At 38.3% G+C, this 23,687-nt stretch overlaps 2 protein-coding genes across 18 annotated transcripts in view; one reads left to right on the top strand and one right to left on the bottom strand.

Annotated features, from left to right (window-relative positions):
* Positions 1-820: 820 nt before the first annotated feature.
* mfng (MFNG O-fucosylpeptide 3-beta-N-acetylglucosaminyltransferase) lies at positions 821-14,413 on the bottom strand. The gene is made up of 8 exons (XM_057326260.1): positions 13,708-14,413; positions 9,830-9,875; positions 9,620-9,722; positions 6,570-6,723; positions 5,127-5,212; positions 4,738-4,903; positions 3,309-3,394; positions 821-2,831 (listed from the first exon to the last, which is right to left on the bottom strand). Exons 1-8 carry the CDS (start codon positions 14,050-14,052, stop codon positions 2,735-2,737), a joined length of 1,083 nt encoding a protein of 360 aa, XP_057182243.1. The 5' UTR covers positions 14,053-14,413; the 3' UTR covers positions 821-2,734.
* Positions 14,414-17,461: 3,048 nt separating this feature from the next.
* The window catches only part of LOC130548621 (amine sulfotransferase-like), an 85,530-nt gene continuing 79,304 nt past the window's right edge, over positions 17,462-23,687 (top strand). For 2 of the 17 annotated variants that reach the window (XM_057325507.1, XM_057325506.1), the window contains exons 1-8: positions 17,466-17,792; positions 18,956-19,057; positions 19,139-19,305; positions 19,382-19,451; positions 19,557-19,722; positions 20,569-20,684; positions 20,764-20,902; positions 20,979-21,070. In XM_057325507.1, the coding sequence (XP_057181490.1) occupies positions 19,442-19,451; positions 19,557-19,722; positions 20,569-20,684; positions 20,764-20,902; positions 20,979-21,039 (492 nt within the window). In that variant the 5' untranslated portion in view covers positions 17,466-17,792; positions 18,956-19,057; positions 19,139-19,305; positions 19,382-19,441 and the 3' untranslated portion in view covers positions 21,040-21,070. Of the gene's footprint in view, positions 17,793-18,955; positions 19,058-19,138; positions 19,306-19,381; positions 19,452-19,556; positions 19,723-20,222; positions 20,685-20,763; positions 23,090-23,279; positions 23,322-23,579; positions 23,640-23,687 lie in introns of those variants that run through there. The other 15 variants (XM_057325511.1, XM_057325510.1, XR_008962060.1 and 12 more) reach the window with 14 other exon arrangements.

The following is a 23,687-nucleotide window of genomic DNA, read 5'->3' as shown; positions in this document are numbered from 1 at the left end:
TCAATACACCTGTGATGAAGGTACCAGGCTTTTCTAAGAGTACAAGGTGCAAACACACCGACAGTAAAGAAAAACAGAGGAGAACAGAGATCTTTGCTCAAGTCTATAGATTCACAGCTATTTGTAGAACAGACACTAAAATTCAACATCATTCAACACAAAATGTTAGAAATTGTCGATCAAAGTCTTTTGAATAGCAAATTATTTTAGCTATTCTATCCACATTAATTCTTTATCTCTAATATTGCGGTGTTTGTTCAATTTAATAAGCTTTGAAACAACCACAAGTAAAAAAAGATCAAAATCATGATATTAGAATTATGTGATCAGGTTCCTTTACATTTCACACGGACGAATATTACAAAGCAATGTGAAAAACCCCACCTCAAAATCAGAAGAAAAAATAATTGTATTTTGCATAAAACATTTTTTTTTGGAGCTTTCCATTATGCAAAATACACAATCGTTTAAAAGTTTAGGATCACTTGATTAAAACCTCTTTACACATCTGTCACTCGCAGATTTCGTCTTTCATTTGGTTGTGTAAACAAAACTTCTTACAAAGATTTGCTGTATGACCCATGAGAGGTTACTGTTAGTTATGTCCAAAAACGAGATGAAAATACGTGTGTTTGTGTTTTGTCTCCTGCTGCTATTATGGGCACACAGATCAGACGGTGAGCAGATGGCAGAAAATGAGTTCGCAGATCATCATCTCTGTTTGGTCTGCTGAATGTCTACAGGCCACAGGTGGACATTCAGACTTATGGGGCCAAAAGAAAACAGACTGTAAAAGTAACAAGAACCCTATGAGAGAGGCGATGAATACCATACTTTTATTTGTTATTTTGTACAGTGGAAAAACTATTTAAAGAACAAAAATATGGCAACACTACTTAATATGTTTTATTATAAGTACAAAATAATTTATAATTTATAAGTATTTATAATACTGTATGATTGGTTGAATATATGGAGTGAAACTAGATTATATGGAGTGAAAGTCTGAAGACATATCGACAGACAGACAGATAGAGAATATAAGACAGCAAAAAAGCACAAAATCAAAACAACAATCAACAAACCAATCCAAAATAAATACTCAATTTACCCAACAAATAAACAAACACAGGCCAAGATTTCAAATTAGATCTCTGTCCTCTTCACAATAAAAGAAGTTACAAAAACAACACAATAAAACCATTTCACACAGCACATGCAACCACAAGAGTTTGGCCTACCACATTTTAAATCTTCACAATTGCTTCCACCTCATTGGCTGTTTGATGGATCTGTTGATTGGCAGGTTGTTATAAAAGGGGCGGTGTCAAACTGTTTTCCTTAAAGGGTCTGTGCATGTTTATGTCACCCTTAGGGCACACATGGGAAGTTGACAAAAATACTGTGCATGTGTCCTGTGGTGTAGCAAAATTAAAATACTGTTAAAATGATATTTTAAACGGTTATTACTGATATGTATAATATAAAATCGCATAAGAAAGATGTATCTTCATTGTTATTTTTTCTACATTTTTGCTGTCACACCGACACATTTAATGTATTTGTCAATGACCCATGTGCATATTTTGAAATAATTCATTACATTTATATAGAAAATAGTCTTTATTTAACAAACACTATGATAAGTCACTGTTTTTGACTTAGCATGGTAGACATAGGCTACAACTGAAAATATATTACAGCAGTAATGTACAGTGCAAGTAGAATAATACAGTATAGTAATAAAAAAACAGAGGACCCTGTTTTGAAATAAAAAGCAATTTGATTTGAAATGTTGATTATTCAAATAAAAAACAAGCATCTGTCACATACTAAAGAAACATAATATAAACACCTTTTTTTGTTTCTCCAAACAATGTGCTGAAATATTGTCACTTTTTATCATGTCACATGTTGCTAAAACAGCTAAAATAAATATTTATTAAAATAAAAAAGCTAAAATCGTTAATTTGTTCACATTTGAAAAGCAAACTAAATTGTCGTTGGTATTGAATTTACCACAATAATATTTCTGTTTGCTTTAAAAAATATATAGTGCATTGACACACATGATACACAACATATTTAGTAACTAACTGTAAGAACTATCTAGGAATGGAATCCTCATGTGCAATGTGTAAACAGAAGTTACACTTAAAGTGTCAAACAGTTGAAATACTATGAAAATACGGTCCAATAATCATTCCAAACACATGCTGGCTCAGTTAAATTGAGGTTTCGACGTTTCCCCCAGGCCACCCGACGGGACAATTTCATCACTGTGCAGGACTTTAAACAAGCTTTCGGACTAAAGCACAGACACACACCACCATTGCAGAGTACATAAACTGATATTATGAAGTTCACAGGGCTTTTCCTTTGGGCCACAATAAAGGAAAAAGTTGAGCTCTTGAGTTGATATTTAGTCTGTACTTCTGCGAGCGGCAGCTCTTCTGTTAAAGAAACAGTCACCCAAAAACAAAAATTCTGTTTCCTCACCCTCGAGTTTTTCCAAATGTGTATAAATGTATTTGTTCTGATGAACACAGAGGAAGATATTTGGAAGAATGCTTGTAACCAAGCGTTTCTTGGCCACCATTGACTACCATAGTAGGAAAAATGACAATGGTAGTCAATGGTGCCCCAGATCTGTTTGCTTTCCTACATTCTTCAAAATATCTTCTTTTGTGTTCAACAGAACAAAGAGATTTTTCCCACTATGGTAGGGATTGCATCATGGAAGGACTTGTTGATTCCATGACAGCTTGTTATTATGAGCAACCGGGCACCAGCTTGTTGTAGGGTACAGAAGACAGTGGACTGTCCTGAACCTGAAAAATCCAACAGATCAACATTAAACAAAAATGTGAGATTACAATATGATGATGAATTTTCAAAGTTGTCAAAGAAAATTTGTCATATTTCATAAACAAGCATGTTATCTGGAGAGGGAAAAGTAAAGCGGTTTAGCTCGAAAAAGTTTTATTCCGATTAAGCAAATAGTGCTCTTAAAATGTCCATAAGACATCACAAACTGTCTGGATTTGTGCGAATAACAAAATACAGAACAAACAGTGTTTATTTTTTACAGATAAACATTTCAAATATAAGGATGAAAACGAAGATTTCAGAAAAATCAACCTTGCTTTACAGTCTACTTTACGTGGCTATATTTTACTTTGTTCTTTTGCAGTTCTGAGTGAATAGGAAAAAAATATGCATCACCTTGTACATTCATCGTTTAGTCACCTTTCTGAATAAAAATAAGCACAGTGCGGGGGCCTGTGAAGGTGTACAGTATGACTAACCTGGACGGATCTTCATCTTCGGTAAAAACTCCTTTGAGTTCCACGCTGTTCAATTTATTCTCAAACCATCCATAACCTAAAGTGACCTTCAGCATTTGAGGAGAAGATAATAGAAAGAGAAATTACTGCTTGTGTATTTCAAGTTCGACAGTTTAAATATTGACATCTAGTTACTTACACTCAAAAAAAAAATGCTGGGTTGTTTCCAACCATTGTTGGGTAGCTACATTGTAAAAAACTGTTTTTACACACTTTTCACGTAGTTTTGAAATACGGTAAAAAAAAAACTGTCAAATGACACAAAAAGACTACAAATGTACAAGAAAACATAAAATTCATCATTTTATGTGAAACGAATTTGTTTACTGGTATTTTTCAAAATTTCAGGTTTTTTCAGGATTTACAGTGAAAAACTTCAAATGACAGAAAAAGACTGCAAATTAACAAAAAGAATGTGAAAAATAGGGATTTCGCCATGCGATGAGATTCACGATATTGATCTCACAATGCGGTTTATTCACGGTTTATTTTTATAAAATGACTTGAAACAAATTAGAAACGAACAACTGCCCTTTCATTATTGCTCAAAAATCTCACATTTCTTCGTAAAATAAAAATATCTTACGTCAAATAATAAAACTAAACTTTCAATTTTTAAACCAATTCCAAATCAAGCAAAAAAAATCAAAATACAAGTCTCTTTAATATAACCAAAGACTTTGTCTGTGCTTTTCCTGGATTTTTTTTACATTTAAGAAATATCAGCTTATCCACGTTTTCCAAGTGTACAGTAAACACAGCGGCCCCTGCTGTTCAAAACATGTATTGCGATTCATATAACATTCCATTGACCGGAATCGTCACATATTATAATTGATTTTCAACCGGCTTGCGGTGAATCGTTACATCCCTGGTGAAAAACATATAATTTTACAATGTTTTTTTTATTTTTCTGTGTTTTCTGGCGCCCCAGCTAAAATTTTTCACAGGATTTTTTACAGTGTAAAATATGGACAAAATTGGTTTAAATCAACCTGAAAAATGTACACGTTTTACCCAACTATGTATACATCAACCCTGTATATGGTTTGGGTTTCTCCATATTTTATAACCACAATCCATTATTTTTTAATTTGTGTAAATTACTGTATGATTATATTTTGACTCAAAGGTTTAGAGTAAGTTATGCTTCCTTATGTTATATATTATTGCCATTGGGTGTTGCTATGGAGTTGCTAAGGTGTGGGTGTTTGCCTAGATTTGGTTTAGGTCCATCTTCAATGTAAGTCTATGAGATTTTTCTGATTTCCAAGAATTTCTGACTAATGTCTTATTAGGACAAGTTAGCAATCACGTTTAATACTTGAGTTGAGCACTAGTCATGCTTGCCTCAGCAAGTGCCATTTATAAATCAGGACAAACATCTCACCTGTTTCGGGATATCACTGGGGGTAAGACGAAGGAGGTTTTCCAGGTGGGAGTGAAACATGTTGCTATGGACCATAGAGAAGCCCAGACGTATCTCAACTATGAAGCCCACCGTACAATCATCAGGAAGCATTATAACTGCAGAGGTCTGCTCGAACCTGGGACCACTGTAATTCAATACAGCTGATTCATTTCTATTCCGGAGTAAACATGAATTACCAGAGACTTCAAAACTTTCTCATGTAATCTCACTTCTGTCTATCAGAAGCAGCTGAGATATTCAGGTTTAATTATTATTTTTCTTTTCCGTGGGAATGTACAAGCCGTAAAGTCAAATGATTTTCAAGATCAAAGATAAAACGCACGCACGCACGCACGCACACGCCTCACCTTGCCCAGGGTGCCATCCTCTCAGCCAACTTCCTGCTCAGACAGAAACCGGCCCCTCCTGTAGCGAACCAGAAACGGACTTCCCTCTAGAACACAAATGGATCAAAAGTCCACCAATCAGTTTCTAAATCAGCATGATGTGATTCCATACGATCCATAAACGATTGCATTGTGCAATGTATATAAATGCATATAAATCATTGTACTGCCCATTAAACAATAATGCAGTACACAGGCCGGCGTGAAGCTCCTGTGGTGCAGTCGGTCACATTGTGATGGTTATAGAGCAGTGCATGTAAAGGCACGCTGGGTTGTGAGTTCAAGCCTCACCTCGAGCAGGTATTTGAAACTTAGACTCACAAATCTTATGTAAGTTTGCAAGCATCATCACTTAAAAGGTCCAGCGTGTGATTGTTTGGAGGGTCTATTGAGAGATATGCAATATAATATACATAACTCTGTGTTCAGAGGTGTATAAAGACCTTACATAATGAAGCATTATGTTTTTATTACCTTAGAATGAGCTATTTCTATCTACATACACCACAAGTCCCCTTACCATTGGAATTCGCTGTTTCTACAGTAGCCCCAAACGGACAAACTGCTCCACAGCGGGTGTTTCGTAAATACGTAATCTCCTTCGGCAAAGAAACGAAAACGTGACGACAATCTACTCTACCTGTCACGTGATTAAAGGTTAAATGCATTTCAAAACCAATTATTTAAAAAACGAATCCATTAAAATCTACTTCAGTTCATTTATAAATAAACAAATGAACCAGTTTTTCAACCCACGTTATAGGCCAACACAGACGCTTCCTCAGTGCATATCAGTTTCTTTTTTCATTCATTGGGGTTTGTTCTCCCGCGGGGATCTGTGAGGCATCATCTCTGACGGTGACATAAATCTGTCCCCATATTCCTCTTACACTATGTGGTGGTTTCCTTCAAGGATCTCAACATCCTTTCCGATCACTCATCCTGTTGACCGTATTCCACCCCCGTAGGGAGTTGTGGCCTGTTCTGTCAGACGTATAAATGTGGATACAAACAACACTGTGAAGGCACAGGGAAATGGGCTAGACCATCTCAAGGGCAATGCATGTTAAGGCAAATGTTATGGTGTCGGAAAGATCACTGAACGTGACAATATAGACCATTGATTTTTTCATCAATGTCAGCTGATAGATTTTTCCAGATCAATAAGCAATAAAGTTGTAATCACCGATTGATCCCTGGAGAAAACCTTGCTCGGTTCACCGCAAAAGAATATTGATGAAGAAGGCTGATCGATGCCAAAACCGACGGGAAAAAAGTGTCACAAACGATCAAAATCTATATTTATTCATATTTTAGCAATAATTGTGTAGCGGCGCTTGCAAAATGAGCTACGTACTGTAGATCGTTGTGAAAAGGCAACAGGAAGAATTCTGGGATACTGACCGTCTTATTTCCTTCCAGAAGCTCGTGAGCTCTCATTGGTCGATCCAGGCTTGGCTTGCCCACGTAGATGTCACTGTCCGCCGGGAAGCCAGAGAGGAGAGACAGGAGAGCTCCAGGGTTCAAGTAGTTATCATCATCAACATGACAAAACCACCTGGGACAGAAGCGCACGTTTTGAATAGAGGCTTACAAAACGACATGATAAATCAGTCATCAGTGTATTTATCCAAAAACAACATGTTTGTTTAATAATGTTTCACCAAAATATAATAAGGTTCCTTATTTACTTTCCTAAAGTGCAAACTTTGAAAATGTTATGTTAATTGAGATCAAATAAAATGTTGGCCTAAAAGTGATTGGAAAAACTTTCTTTTTTGGATGAACCTTATCAGTGTACGTATTCTAAAACAATACTAATTATTATAATAATAAATAATAAAACAATATTGTGATAAATATTATAATTCGTATTGATTAATATTATAATATTAAAGGGACAGTACACCCAAAATTAACTAAATGAAAAATTGAAATGCTGCCTCAGAATAAAAATGAAATAAGGCATGAAAATTAGAATGATGAATAAAAACAAATAATAAAAGGACAAAAGCATATAACAAAATTGCTAATCATTTAACTAAAACTAACATAAAAACTATAAACAAAACTAGCCGTTCTTAGGCTGGGAGAAGCGTCAGAGAGGACCTCCTGTTGGCTCTGGCACAAGAGAGAGGGCACAAGCTGGAAGCCTGGAGGAGAGGGCCAGTGACCTGGCCAGTCACTGCTGACCCGCCAACTGGAGGGTGTTGTGGTTAAGGGTCAAAACACCCAGAGAAGGTTGGGAACCACCTGACGACCTCTCTTCTAGGACAATGCTTCATCCATTTGAAATGGGTGTATGTTAGCATCATAGATGTATTATACAACTGAACTTCCTAGGCAACCAGTGACTTCCAGGAAAGTCTGGATGGCAAGTGAGAAAGGTTGGTGACGCTGGAGAGACAGTTGACCTCCAGGAAAGACTGGCGGGGTAATAGGGGCCAGCAACCCCTGTTGCAGCATTCGCAAGAGGGCACCAAACAAGCTACAGAACCGACAAATAAGCAATACCCCCAGAGTCTCCTGAAGGGGGGGAGGATCAGAGGCTCAACAGGATAGATTCAATGACAACGACAAGGATAGTGACACAGACTCAGAGAAGGCTCAGACAAACCACCTTGACCGGGGGAGGCACCGGAAGTGAAATGCAGTTGCTGAAGGATCTGCAAAGGCATAAGAGGGCTCAAAATACACCATAGCAAGTCCACATGTGGACAGGGATGGATGCATGCACACCGCTCAGACGAACCGTCCAAGAAGCGAAGGAGAAGAAAGGCAGCCTAACAGTTGTCTGGCTTGACTTTGCAAATGCATATGGCTCTATTCCCCATAACTGGATCCAAGTTGCTTTGGACTACTACCACATTCCACATAACATCCAGGGCATGATCACCAGTTACCTGAGAAACATCAAGCTACGATTCCAGTCGGCCAAGTTTACAACAAAGTGGCAGCCAGTGGAGAAGGGGATAGTGACAGGATGCACAATCTCTCCCATATTGTTCATCATGGGAATGAGCCTGATCATCTCTGCAGCGAGTACAAAGTCAAGAGGGCCGAAGACCGCAGCAGGATGTCAACAGCCAGCAATCAGGGCATTCATGGATGATCTTACCGTGATAACACCAACTCACGTGCAGGCAAGATGGGTCCTGGCAGAACTGGATCACATGGCCACTTGGGCAAAGATGGTCTTTAAGCCCAAGAAATCAAGGAGCCTGGTGATCCAAAAGGGTAAAACAACTGGGAGGTTCAAGCTACTTGTTCAAGGGGAAGTGATCCCGAACATCCAGGGGAACCCAATTAGATGCCTCGGAAAGTGGTATGATGATTCCCTGTCAGACAAGAACAGCATCTCCAGCACCGGAAAACAAGTTGAAGAAGATTGACAAGTCTGGCCTGCCTGGGAAATACAAGTGCTGGATCTACCAACATGGCCTGCTCCCGAGACTCATGTGGCTTCTCACTGTATATGAGGTGCTCCTATCAACCGTTGAAGAAATGGAGAGGAAGTTCAACAAGCACCTTAGAAGATGGTTGGGAATACCACAGAGCTTTACATCCTTGGGGCTCTATATAAGGTCGGGCCAGCTCTGGCTTCCCCTGTCATCAGCGGTGGAGAAGTTTAAAGTCGCCAAGTGCAGACTGTCCCTGACATATAGAGACTCTCGAGACCAACTCACCAGGGAAGCAGGAGTCAGAACAAGATCTGGCCGTAAGTGGGCTGCCAGCACGGCAATTAACCAGCCAGAAGGTTCTCTTAGGACCAAAGACATCATTGGAAACCCTTGCACTGGAAGACAGGGTCTAGGATCAGCACATTTCCAGCAGTTGTCAAAGTCCACCCCTAGGGAGAAGAGAATCATGATCCAGGATGAAGTCCGAAACCTTGAGGAAGAAGGGAGAAGAGCAAAATCCATTGAGCTCGTAACTCAAGGCGCCTGGACGAGGTGGAACCTCCCCAAGAGAACAATCACATGGAGTGAACTGTGGCGGCTGGAGTATATCTTTTCTACTCCGAGCAGTGTATGACACCTAATTATAATCGCCGTTAACGCTGATTGGCGCAATCCAGCATAGGGCAGGTTAAATGTATGTTCTCTAAATGTTTAGCTCAACATTTAGATTTATATATATATATATATATATATGCTTTTAAAACAAAATTTACATAAAATATTTACATTTATATATCGGATTTAGATTTAACTTTTGCATTTAACATTTAGATTTAACATTTAAATATAACATTCAAATTCAGGATTTATATTTACATTAAGGATTTAGATTTAAGGTTAGGTGAGTTTAGCTTTAAAGCTTTGACAGGTTTTTGGTACACATTTCATTTTACAAACGGCGCCCCATATAAGACAACATGATTGTGAATAAAACCGTTTCGCACAATAAGGTCTCATCCCAATTCCACAGGCATGTAAACCATTAAAACTCACTTTTTTCCAGAGGCCATGAAGTGGTGGTACTCGGCGGCCATCTTGCAGGACAGAGCTTGATGACTGTGTTCTGGCGGGCAGTTGGTGACCACGACATTAAATCCTACAAATACAGATGCACACGATGAACAGCTGACCTTGCTGTGTGAAACAGTTCATAACCTACCAGACAAAACAGTGCAGAATATAAAGATCACTAATAATCCACACCTTCAAGTGAAGTGTCTTCATCTGAGCTGTCCGTGAAGATGAACGTCTGTAAAACAGAAAAATTATATTTATTAGACATTTAACTTACAAACTTACAGATTTAAACCTCATGTTTCAGTCTAAGATTCAAGGGTGGCTAAAAAAAACATAAAAGTAAATGCGAATCTGAAATTATGGACTAACGTCATAAGTGTTCTTCAGGGTAATAAAAATACATAAAAATGTAGAATACAGCCATTTGAAGTGAATTTAAGTAAAACAGATGTACACAGCGTGTACCATGAGCACAAATCTGCATATTAATGCCGAAACGTTGCACTAAGAGCCTGATGCTCTTTTCTCTGGATATTAGAATGGGCAACATCCAAATCTCCCATCAGCCACCACCGTGAGACAACAGCTGCTGCTCCGCGAGGCATCCGAGCATCTGCATTCCCAGTTTCCCCATAACAGACACCTCTGGTTTGTAATCACCCATGTTGTCCTAACTGCTGTTCTGGAAAGTGTTTTTGTGCGAGCGTGTGTTTCTAAAAACACCCGCTGAGAAAATTAAACTGGCACACAAATGAAGATGCACGTTTTTGGACCCACGACCATCACCCTCAAGAGAAATCTTTAACACTCCCTATGATGCTGTGGAGGATTGTCGCTTCTTCACAACGTCCAGGCGCTTCAGATGTCTAGGATCGTAATTTTCAGTGTCTCCCCTGTCACAGACCTTGAGCACGGACGGCATAATCGAACTCACAGATCAATGGCGCGGCCATTAAAGCCAATGGGCCGAAGCCGATGGAAACACCCTGAGCTCATCGTAAATCATAAAGGTGCATATTTAGCCATGGATTTGGCCACACGGTAGAGCTAAAATGACACAGACGGTGACTGAACATCATAAAGCACCGTTTGGAGAAACACTAAAATGCGAAACTCAAGCAGACCTGTCTATAAGCAAAATAATGAAGTGAAACTGGGGAGGACACGCGTCTATTTTGTCTTTTCATCTTGTGAGAAATAAACGGGGGTGCAGATTTAGGGCAGATAGACGAAAAAGTGTCCTAAAATGATGGGCTATAAAAGCAGACGTGCGCTTTTGGAGAATAAGCCACTAAATACATTTCAGACATTTGAAACTTACTGTATATATGGAACATGTAACCAACTTTACATTAAAAACAAAAACACAATATTCGCCCGTAAAAAACATGCTCAGTAACACAATTCAAGAATGTCTTCCAGCTAACCAAAGCGGCAACGCGGAACAGCGGCTAAAGCTTTTGTTCGGATGTCCGGAGAGTGTATATCTCTTGCGAAGGGTTTTGATGTTTTTGACTTCTGTAAAAAAAGTGCCGAGGTTGTTGTTTTACACCCCATTCCTGTTTCTTCAGCTCAGGACTTCCTCTCGCTCAGATAGACTTCCGTTTTGTTATTGTTTCAAAATTCAGTCTTCCTCTTATTGGCACTGAGGCAAAGGGTACACATGCACACACAGACAAACGCGAAAACATACTTGTACTGACAACATCCTGCCATTATAGAACATGCTGGCAACAAGGCTCATGAATAGCCAGAAACATTATATTGCTACTTAAAAACATAATGTTAGAAGTTAGGACATCAACAATATAATACAACTTGTTTAATGTGAACAAATAATGACATTGATATATTGCTTCAACGTGGAAAAAAAACAAAAAAATTAAGTAAATCCTATAGTTAAGTAAATTTATCTTTTAAATGAAGTTTTTTACACTGTTTTTTAAAGTAAATTTCACTGATTTTTTTGTGTCAAGATTTTGCACACAGTTTAAGTAAAACATAAGTAAATTTAAGTAAAAGTTGTATTTACTTAAAAAACTGTGCACATTTTGCGCAAATTTACACAAAAAAATGAAGTGTGTAAATTACAGTGTATAAAGATTGAAATTGGAATAAATTCAATTTGGCTCGGCCTCTTTGGATGGCCCAAAACATAACAGCAACTAAATAGGAACATTCAAAAAACATTCAAGACACAATAACTTAAATACATCCTCATTTGCTCACATAAAAAAAAGCAGAAGTGGGGAATTTTACAAAGATGTTGCATTGGACTTCATCTTAAAATCAAATTGCACAACCGCCGAGTAGGTTCCAATAATTTCATCAGAAAGCAAAGGCTAATTTCATTGCTTATCAATTTGCAAATGCTCTCTTTGATGGTACTTTCATTTGGATCAGCGACACCACTATTTCACACTTGTCATGTTACATTCGGAGTGACAGATGCTCTTTGAAAGTGTTATATGCTGAGTTGCATGCTGGGCATTTGCTTTGATAAAGCACTTAGACATAACACTTGCCATGTTTAATCACTCACATATTCCCAAAGTATTCTTGGAGCGGTTAGCGAATGCCAAAGTATGTGAATGTACTACTGTATGTGTAAGATCTGGCTTTGTTCTGCCTTGTACATGTCATGTCACAGCAGGCCAGAGTTAAATCGTGTATTAAAGGTTCAAATGAATGTCCATTAAAGACAACTTGTATTCATTTTTTATTTTGGTCAGTTGTTTAAAAAATGGGCGTGGGCCATAATTTACCCAAACAATGAATAAATAAAATATAATGAAGAAATATCATTTGCTCAGAAAGAGAACGATTATATTTTATATAAAAAAAATATTTAAAAAAATGTTTCCATAAAACCTTGTCAACTATAGCTAAGTCTACAGAAAATCTATTGAAAATATGCAAGAAAAATGGGAATAAAAATGTATAAGCTAATCATCTTTTAATGGTGCTAAAAATATATTTTAATATTATTATAAAATAATATTTCAATAAATACACTTTATAGTTATACTTTGGTTTAAATGAAATAATACATTTTATATACATATTTTATAGTTTAAACATTTTATTTTGATTCAAATTTATGTCTGATGAGATGGTGTCATTGTCTACAGATCTGCATGCTTTATTAAATTAAGAGTTCTTTTGAGGAACTTAGGTTGACTTTGGTCTTATAACAGGATTTGATGCTAAACAAAATCCTGTGAATTATACGATAAACTTGCGAGAACACCGACATGCTGCATTAAAACCGTCACATACTTTTCCACTTGCTATTAGTAATCTACTTCTAGTGTTTCCAAAGGTCACAATGAGTTTCGATTCTTGTGCCACATAGAGAAGCTAACCCGATGTCTACACTCGTGACAGAGCTGCTACAGCTGAGTTTGAGAAGACAGGAAGTTCTCAGTCTATAAAGGCACACAGGGCAGATGAAACAGGAAATAGAGCAGATTGATGCTTTTAAATATAGATGCACCCATTCTTGGCCAATTTTGTGGCATGGTGGTGCCAACACTTACATTTCCTTCAATGGGTCATTTGGACATCTCAATTTTGGTTTACGAAACAAAAGAAAATTGACAAAATTGTCTTTGTGATTGGGAGGATGTTTTCTGCACCGCAAAGACACAGACAAAACAACCATGTCTGGTTTTGGGAACGTCTGGGGTTTTGCACCTGTATAGGTCTGCAAGAACGTTGCACATAACGTCCTGTTGATGCCACAGGATGTGCACTTGCCTACCAGCCAGCAGGCACAGCTTGAACGCACATCCTGTGACATCATCAGTTACCATACTCTTAATACAGCAATAACCATTATAGACAATGAAGACACATTATTGATTAGATAGATAGATAGATAGATAGATAGATAGATAGATAGATAGATAGATAGATAGATAGATAGATAGATAGATAGATAGATAGATAGATAGATAGATAGATAGATAGATAGATAGATAGATAGATAGATAGATAGATAGATAGATAGATAGATAGATAACATCCTTTAAATATTTAACATTATGTCAAGAAACACTCACATGGTCTTTAGTTCTGGAGATCCAGGTCTCCAACAGCAGAGCAAGGCGGGTTTTGTGGAACCTGCCAGTGGTTTTCACACCAATGAAGATATCACTGATCTCCAGAAGTGATTTTGGGTTACTCTCTTTCCAACTTTGAGCTGCTGGCTCGTGTTCGTCGGAGACTGCATCATTTTTGGCAGCGGTCCTCCAAGCAGAGTGCGCCTGACTCCGAACCAGTCCGTGCGCAAGATGCGCGCCAGGCTGTAGGTCATTCCGGGTGCGCAGTTGCAAATTCAGCACAACCAGGACGAAAAAAGTCAAAGCAATGACAGGCAAAGCATGAAAAAGCCTCCTCGTGGTCATCTTCGAGTCAATGGTCACATATTCATGTAAATGTAGTAGACGTCGTGTGCGTTGGAAACGGCATCCCTCGATAAGGTGCGATTGTTTAAAAACAAAAACATTGGAGGTCCGTGTTTGGACTGATGTATAATTTACAAATCAAATGTCATTAAATGTTTGCCGAAGTACAGCGGAAATAAAGCAAACCTAAATGAAGTGCCTATTAAATGCCTTAACGGTTCGACATGAAACAAAAGCCATCGTCCTAAAAGAGAAAGTATAGTTGCGCAGGTATAAATCCATAAAAAGTATTATAGTACGATTGAAATTCAGCGTGGATCCTACCCGATGCCTCACGCAATCTGTCAAAGCGGAGGATGATGAACTGTCACTCATTCGCAAACTTTTTACGCCCCGCCCACTTTATGCAGTGACGCGCAGTGGTGACTGATAAGAAAACGCGCAGCTGCAGTACACATATAAACTCATTTCCTGTGAAAAGCTTTCCTTTTCTTTCAAAACTGTTTCTTTAAAGAATTTCAAGCTAAAGTAGATTATTATTATTATTCGTTTTCTAAATGGTTCAAAGACCAAACAAAACATAAACCGCATCGTCATAGCTTTCGCCAAAATAGGCTACATGAAATAAAATAATTATTACTTTTATACTTAAAAAAACAATATTATATTAATGTATTAATATTTAAGAGAGTTAACTTTGGTAATTATGATATTTTTACATAAACTATGGTTTCACGGGGGGAGCATTTTTATAAGGAATAGAATGGTAGACAAAAGCAATTTTCACAAATGAAGTAGTTTATACATAAGTTTATTCATAAATATTTGAAATGACAAGTTCTGAGTAACCTTTTTTCCTACAGCAGTGGTTCTAAAAGTAATAAAATTAGTTGTTCCAAGTACCACATAGAAAAATCTAAAATCACATGAATAAACATTAAAATGAATAGTAGAGCTGTGAAATTTTATCTTTACACCTCGTTCTCCAATTCTTATGTAGGCCTTAATAATACACACTCTTTTTTGTTTACAAGCTGTTTTCAAACTAAAGAACATGTTTTTCCTTTTTTTCAAGTTAATCAGCAGTAATAGTGGATACAAACACGTTTCTGTAGTGCACAGTAAACAGGGCTCTGTAAATGACTTGTATGGGGGATTTATTAACTTTGTGGGGACTTGCAGAAAGACTACAAACATATCAAAGACAGACAATGTAAAAAGAATATTTAACACAGACGATAAATATTCTTAAACGTCGAGAGAACAGCTGTATATATTAAACAGAGACTTTAGGCTATACGGCTCGTCAATGCGCGCGTCAAAACGCGAGTATGCAGACGCGAGTTGAGCGCTTTACAGCAATAACAACGGCTTTAAACAGCGGTTCAAGTGCAGAAATACATAAGAAGCTTAATTTGCACACAGCTCATCGGAAGAGAGAGATTGAGAGACGCACAAGCGTCTGGCTGCTCTGTGTTCGAGCTGCCTGTCACGCGCCTGAGTTACATCGACCAATGATAAATAAACGATAATTAATACAACCGTATAAAAAAACGCACATATGCTATGCGAGTTGTATTCCGTATTTGTAGATCACGTATTAAACACTTTATTGTATTTAAACCACGAAATGAATACAGTTTTTAATTTTCCACCACCGGGGGTCTCTTCAATAAGGCTACCACAGTGATACCACAGTTTGAGAACCACAGTATCACATTTATTTTAACAAATGCTGACCTGACACTGCGGTTTTTGTTACATGTCACGTGAATGGGAACTGCGGATGGGTTTGGAATGACATGAGGGCAAGTTTAATGATGACAGTATTTTAGGTATACCATCCCTTTAAATGTTTAGTGTACTATTTGAACAGTATCATTGTGCACCTGCTTTTACTTCACCTCAGGTCAAGAGGATTGGTTAATGCAAACCCCACAAACGACACGTAGTAACCTTCATCAGTGCCTTTGTTTGTCATTTCTCAGCCTTCTCCTCTTTCATCCATTCATTCTTTGCGGCCAGTAACCAGCTGCCTTCTTTTGCTCCGGTCCCCCTCCCTCTGCACGGCCGTATCTGGTCCCTCAGGTAAATCAGAGATGCCCAGGCACACCCTGGCCAGGAAAGGCCCAGGATCGGTTTTCGGCCTACCTGAAAAGATCCTTTTAAAACGACAAGTGCTCCCTACTTTGAACATTGGCAGACCTTTTCAGACTGTTTATGCCTTTCAGAAGCCCTTTACATGCCTCTTGACTAGTTCACCGTAGATACAGAATTCTGCGCAGACAACAACGTCGTAGACAAAACAGGGAAAATAAGACGAAAGAACAAAAAGTCTTAGATTCTTTCAGATTAAGTTTACAAACAAATATTAACGTCCACAACGTTCAGGTGTGTAGGTTACCCTGTATCTATCTATGTAATATCTATCCATAAAATAAAATAACGTTTTAATTTTTAATACAAAATTTAAATGTCCTGCACTGTGTCAAATTTTACATGTTGTAAAAAAATTGAATTATAAGGAATAATTATGATTAAAGAAAAGGCTTTTTTAAAAAGTGTGCGTAACACGTTTAGGCATACTGTTGGCCCAGATGCCGAGGATTTGCCATAATCCAAAAGATTGGATGTCCCGTGTGTGGAAAATAAACCACAGAGATCCCATCTTTGCTAGAGAGCTCGAGTTTGTCTTAACAAACCTGACAATACCCTTCTTAAACTTATAGCTTTTTATGCTGTAGATGTGTATATCTTTATATACAAAACGTGCATTCACATTGTAAAATGTTAATCTATAACAAATTATATCTATTAAACATCAATATTTGTTAAACTTCATCTATAGGCCTACAATAGAAAGTTTTTGGCCGGTTTCGTATAGGAGACGCTGCAGTTCACTAGAATGGCCAGTAGATGTAGACAAAGTCCATCCTTCACATGTTGTTTAACTAAATGAAGAGTTTGGTTCCAAAGTGTGAACTCCTTCTTTAAAATAATCCAAATGATGTTTTTTATTTTGTCATCATGTTGTTATTGTGTTTTGTGTTAGCTGTATATTTTGAGTTAATATGGCTTAAATCAAAACAAACCAACTGCAGCTTGATTGATATTAATTGTAATCCACAATAAAAACATGATTTTTGATTCATCTCATTTTGCAACCAAACTCTTTAAATACGATGTTAATAATATGACATTATTTTAATACAAAAACACGTTTCTATACTTGGACTGGTTACTGTCATGGCAGACAAGGAGACAGACTAAGTGCGGGGTACAGAAAAGTAGTGATGTTAGCTGTGACGCAGAAAGCTCCGATGCTTGTGTCAAAAAAATGAAGCTGAAGCTTAGTATCGATGCTTGATTCGTTCTATCAAAATCACGTGACCAATGACGCCTATGCTTCCTTACACACACACACCCACGTGACTGCTTTGTACTTTGATTCAAAGGTCTAAAAAATGACTCAGGCCACGCCCTCACGGGTTGTTACAGCAACAGATTTGCTATAATCGTAATGAAGTGCAGGAGAGATGACGAACTCGCAGAGGAGAGAGCAGGACCCACTCGGCGAGAGAAACCACGGAGAACAGGACGAATTGTCGACAACTCATGAAGAGAGAGAGAATGCAGCTCCCGTCAGGGGAATCGTCCTCCCCCGGGGAGGCGGTGCCTGGTGGCCGGAGAGAGAGCGGTCCTGGACGCCAACGGGTACTTTAAGAAGGCACAGAGGAGAGGTAACAGGGCAAGGCAAACTAAACTGAGGGTGCGAAGGCAGAAAAAGGCTAGACTTGGTAGTCTAAACGTGCAAAATAGTGCATCTGTCAGACACAAGACGAGAGAACAAGAGGGATAAAATAGAGAAACCTAAAGATAGGGAAGGGGCTGCAGGTGCGAGGATAATGGGAGAATAAGGGCGCTAATGACGGGGAAATAATCTACAGGAGTGATGATGTGAATAAAAACCGGTGGGAGGGAAAGCCTGACTGGGAAACACGAGGGCGGGGTGAATGACGCAGACACCGAGCACGTGGCGAGCTGTCAAAACAACGTGCACATGTGCTCCACTAAAACAAACGCACGCGCCAGACAAAGCCCCGACATGACCGGGATCATGACAGGTTACAGTGTAAATGTATGAAATCGTAAAAAATACATAGCAATTAAATGGAGCCAGTGCTTATGACAGGTAAAGAATATAAGGAAAGTGTAGAAGGAAGAACTGAAGCAGAGACAATCAAGTTGACCAATCAGAAAGCTGCGTTTAACCTACATCCCTAGTAGTACAGGACAAACATTTAAGCCCATCGTTTTAAAGTCTAAAGTTTAGCCGTTACATAATAGACATTGATTTTCCTCCATGATTCAGCATTGATCTGGTTCAGTCAGAACTCAGAAATGGCTCAAGAAGAATACAAGGTTCTCGGTGATAAACTCTTCACCTATAACGAATGGTCTTACCTTTGAAAGGCATTCATATCATTTCTGCAGAATATATGAAATATTTGAAATAAGGGATGCTGACGTCTTTCTCATTACCTTCCCGAAATCTGGTAAGTCTGTCGTTAGTTGTTTCACAAGTCACAACTCTTGCTGTAGTCAAACAAAAAAATATATAGTAAATATATAGTTCACCCAAAAATAAAGATTCTGTCATCATTTATTCACTCTCTTGTTGTTCAAAATCTGTATTTGACTCTTTCTTTTGTGGAACACAAAATAAGATATTTTGAGAAATGGTTTTGCTTCCACACGATGCGGGTCAATGTTGTTTGGTTATCAGCGTTCTTCAGGGATCTTCTTTTGTGTTATGCAGTAGAAAGAAAGTCATACAGGTTTGGAATGACCTGAAGGTAAATAAATAATGAAAGAAACTAACTGTCTTTCATATTTTCTTCAGATATTAAAGATAAATAAACTCCAGCTTGTCAAACGGCTAAATGTTATCGAGCAAACCTGGGCCAAGACTGCCGAGCACTTCACTCTCGTCCTTACAACAAAGGTATAAGCACAACTCTCTCACATCTAAATAGATCTGTCAGGACTTGACCGTGTATGCGATTATACCCATAATCACTCACAGGATTCAGAGGATTTATCGCACATCATCGAGTTGACCGACCAATGGAAAGAGAACCTAACCACCTTCATGGAGAACCTCAGAAAGACTGAAAGCAGTCAACGCGAGACCATCCAATCTGTCCGAGCTCATGTTGTCAAGTGGCAGAAGTTCTGTGAAGACCAGATCAGGTCAGTGAAGGAATTCCTGTTTTATTTCTTCACATTCTTCAATGTTTTATTTACTCAGTTTTTTGTTATACAAAAGGAGCCCTGATATGAAAACCGATAGATCTTCAGAGGAGGAACTGTCTTATGACCTGAAACAATGGTCAACGGTTAGCAATGCTAATTGTCTTATTTTCTTGGTTTCTATTAATTCTATTACTTTCCACTTTAAGTAAGTCAAAAAAAAGTTAAACCCCATCTCTGTTCAACCCTAGGTGTTAAAGCCACAATATGGAATATTTGGACCGCTAGATGGCGCACTTTCAAAACAACAACAAAAGGCGAAGCTAAATTACGTTATGTAGGAGAGTGGAATTATGGGACATGTCGTTTTCACCATCCAGAGGCGTATGAAGATCACCCATCATGTTCACGGACAAGGTAATGAATTAATTTTACTTTGTCATCGTAATGAATTAGCTTGCAAGGAACGTGGAATGTAATGCTACGTTAGCGCGCGACTGATATTGGACTTTGTCAATTGATTTGGTAGCATAATGCTACACAGTTTTACCTGTTTAAAACAGTCATACAGTCGTCGTTTAAAAAGTAAATTGGAACGAACCCACAGCATGTACAAGTAAAGTTATTGGCTACATATTTTTGTGCGACTTATACTGTATTTCATAGGGTAACTGCATTCATAACTATTCAAATAATCTGTGCATGAGTATTTCGTGTATAATAAAAAAATTGCTTATCTGTCTATTAAAACACATGCGAGCCTCTGTCGAGTCCAAGTTGGTCGCAGCCTGCCTCATTTGGCCTACGTTTACGCTTTCTTTACTCGCCAAAGAGTAATCGTGATCCATAATAACTGAACAACAGATGCTGCGTCCCAGATGCTGTATAACCACTTCCGCATTTGCGTGTTGCCGTAGTTTCTACAACTGGAAACTGAGGGTTGTGCGGAGCGCCGGATATTAAGTCACTGATATGCAACAACTACAAGGGAGACAAGGGACGGGCCATTATTTTAAATGGGAATTTCTCTGGATTTGCACATTCTTGGGAACATTTGGGATTGTGTAAGTACACGACTGCATGAAATATATCACACTGTGCAAGTGATTTTTGGATATTTCATAACAAAATTCTTCCATATTGTGGCTTTAACACAACAATGTGAGCGTTATGGAGGGGAGGAGCTAGTGTCCGGTCAGGAAACACTCGAATGCTAACAAACCTACAAGAGTCCTGGATTGAGGTTTGTCTTCGTCTCTTTAGGAGACACCCGGCTTCAGATGGAGGGCCACCTAAAGGTCAAGAGGCCATGGGCGAGCTGTCTAAAACCATCACTGAGCTTCACAAGCAGCTGGGAATCCGCATCAACGGAGGAAGTGGTAATATGCAGGACTTTCCACATATAGTAGTCATGTGTTGATTCTCAAATAGATGACTGTGTTTTGGTTCTTCATGCAGGGATCCATGCAACACTAATGTCACTTAGTGATAATATGGAGTTCTGGTCCAGAAGTCTAAAATCACGGAGTGGACCTGAACTGCATCCTTCAGGAGATTGGGTGAAGATGGAGGAAGCTCTCGGTAGCTTGAGAAATCTGTTAGTTCAGTGCCGACAAAGATCAAACCACAAGTCTGTTCTCAGGTAATAAGATTGATTACGATCATTTTTCCAGACAGATGACTTTGTTGTGTCTCCTCAGACTGAGAATGCCCAGGAAGCCTTCACAGCTTTAGAAACAGTGCGATCTCTTCAGCAGAAAAATGTGTAAGTCCAGCACACAGCACATTTTGACTGTAATAACATCTGTAGATTTTCTTTAGGCTATATAAGCTGTATTTTATAGAGAGGTGGAAGTTCGTGCTGTCACTGACCTCCAGGTGGCTCTCGACTAGATCCAAGATCCGGAGAAACAATTACAGGCTCGGCCCAACGTGGAGAACAAGTGTAGGTGTGAAACACCGACTAAAATAAATGATCCCCAGCACCCCGGCTGTGTCATCCGAACCCGAAAGTCAGAAAGGCGAATCTAGCCCCGAACATGCCAAAGGCACTAAAAGACACTAATCTTAATACCAGACCTGAATGGGTGTAAAATAAAGTATTTGACCTGTATTCAAATGTAGCGCACATTTTGTTCTTTTATTGCGTTTTTACAAGAGGTGAGAACAAAACAGATATATTATTTACATTCCATATATCATTAAACAAACAAGAAATAAACATACATGGACTGTTTGGTTTTAAGAGGGTTGTCATCGTTTCTAAATTCATTGATTTAGCTGTTTATAAGCACATCAAAGCAGAATCTTTTTGGTCATCATCAGAGTTGTTGTCTTGACATACAGTATCTTGACATTCATGTTGTATCTACATCATGATCGAGTCTTTAGCGCTCTCTTCCGAGTCGTCCGCCGTGGTCAGGCTTTGACTGGCCGTTCTGGTTAAACTGGTGATGTCTATAGATTGGCTCAGGATATCAGGAGGTATGTTGAGGACCACAGCCAGCTGCTCAGAAGACTGTGAAGATGCTGCAGAATTCGAAGATGCACGACCAGCGGAGACCTGGAAAGAGACTCGACGCAAGACTTCAGTGCATCACAAGCCGTCCTGCAACACAATGTGACAAAGTGGTTGAAGAGCAGGGCTTTTAACTAATAGGTTGAAGGTTTGAACTCAACATTTGGCCTTTGACCTGGATCTTTAGAAGGGGGAGTAGCCTATCTCTGTGAAGGTTCATTTGAAGATGGAGGAGTCTGCGTGTAAGGCATTACAGGGGCTAACATCCCACCCACACATGTTTTGTGAGGGATGCTGAATGCAACAGTGTTATTTTATTATAACACAAATTTGAAACAAACCTTTGTGGAGTTTGCAACTCTTTAAATAATGGTCTGCTGTCTATATTGTTTTTTGTATAAGAATAATTTTGGGAGAACACTTTTAAATATTTACATATTTGACAAGTCAATACTTTGATTGTTGAGATAAATGAAAATAAAATGTAGATGATGTCAAAGTTGCAGTATTCATCTATTTTTATTCATGTATTTTATTCATTTAGATTATAGTGTTTTAGTGATGTTTTCGTAGACGTTTTAATAATGCTTGTCTGTTGTCTTAAAAAAAATTGTACCAAGAACTAAAAATGTTCAACTTGATTGTTTAAAACTGTTATTGCATAACAATAAAACAAACCTTTACATTTTTCAGATGTAAGTAACGTTATTAGCTGTAGCCTAACCCCTGCTTGATTTGTGGTTATCATGGTTACCATTAACTACAGCAGTCGTGTTTGTTTTTTTTATAAAGGAAATAGTTTAAATGAACAAATTACAGACATAAACTATTAGTTAAGCGATCTGATGGGGTCACATGACAGTATTTTTATTTTTGAGGGAACTGTCCCTTTAAATATAGCTTGACGGTTATCTGTGTTTTTTCATCAGCTGCGATTGTGACGTAAGACGCTGAAAGCTTCATAACTCGCGCTCGTTTGCAGAAGTTTCATTTGCAGTTTGCTTCGCTCGCTGACTGAAGTCTTCGCAATGTATAGTGGCAAATTTCTTGTACCCGATCTTGAAGAAACTTTAAGGCTTATTAAGAAGGAAAGGAGAAGTAGACATCCCGTTAGAAAAGCGTGGCGGCGTGTCTTCGGCGAAAGAAAGTGGAAACGCAAGGTCTCTGCCTGTGATGAAGATTATAGCGAAAATGTAGTGTGGGAACACCATTCTCATCAGGGTGTAGGTGAAAATATCTACTTCATTGGGCCCCTGCAAAACCCAGGTAAAACATATTTAACGTTACTTCATATAGGAATAACTTTAGGCAAAATTAGCCACCTCGTAAAATTACGTTTTTGCGGTGAAGTTTTGTTGGTGGCTAATTTCAGTTCTGCACAGCAATGTAACGTATAATAAATATAAACAACGGTGTTCCTTTATAATGTTTTCTACTTCTCTTCATATTTGTATAGAGGTAGCTTGGGAATCCTCCGAAGATGACTGGTTCCTCCAAGGTAAATAAACAAATTTGATACGTTTTATGTGGCAAATGTCAGCTCTGCACAGCAATGCATAATGTATATAAACAACGATGTGTGTTTACCAAGTTTTTTTAGTTAATATTTATTTTCATCTATGAATATAGCTAAGGAATCACTAGACTAGAGTAACGTTATGTTCAGGAGATGTCTTCAGAGAGTAAAACACTTTTATATGTGGCTGATGTCAGTCATACACAGCAATGTATAAGGAAGGTTTTTTCATATCTATAGCACACCCAAGCATGGAAAGCCTGTACAACAAGGCGATTTCAACAGATGTGTTTGTAACAGGTGAGGCTCATCTTCTTTACATGTGGCTAATGTCAATTTTGCACAAAC

The sequence above is a fragment of the Triplophysa rosa genome, linkage group LG25 (genome assembly GCF_024868665.1).
Source record: "Triplophysa rosa linkage group LG25, Trosa_1v2, whole genome shotgun sequence".
In the NCBI taxonomy this organism is placed as follows: Eukaryota; Metazoa; Chordata; class Actinopteri; order Cypriniformes; family Nemacheilidae; genus Triplophysa; species Triplophysa rosa.
The sequence above is the reverse complement of the archived record's forward strand: the minus strand, read 5'-3'. Positions and strand labels throughout refer to the sequence as shown.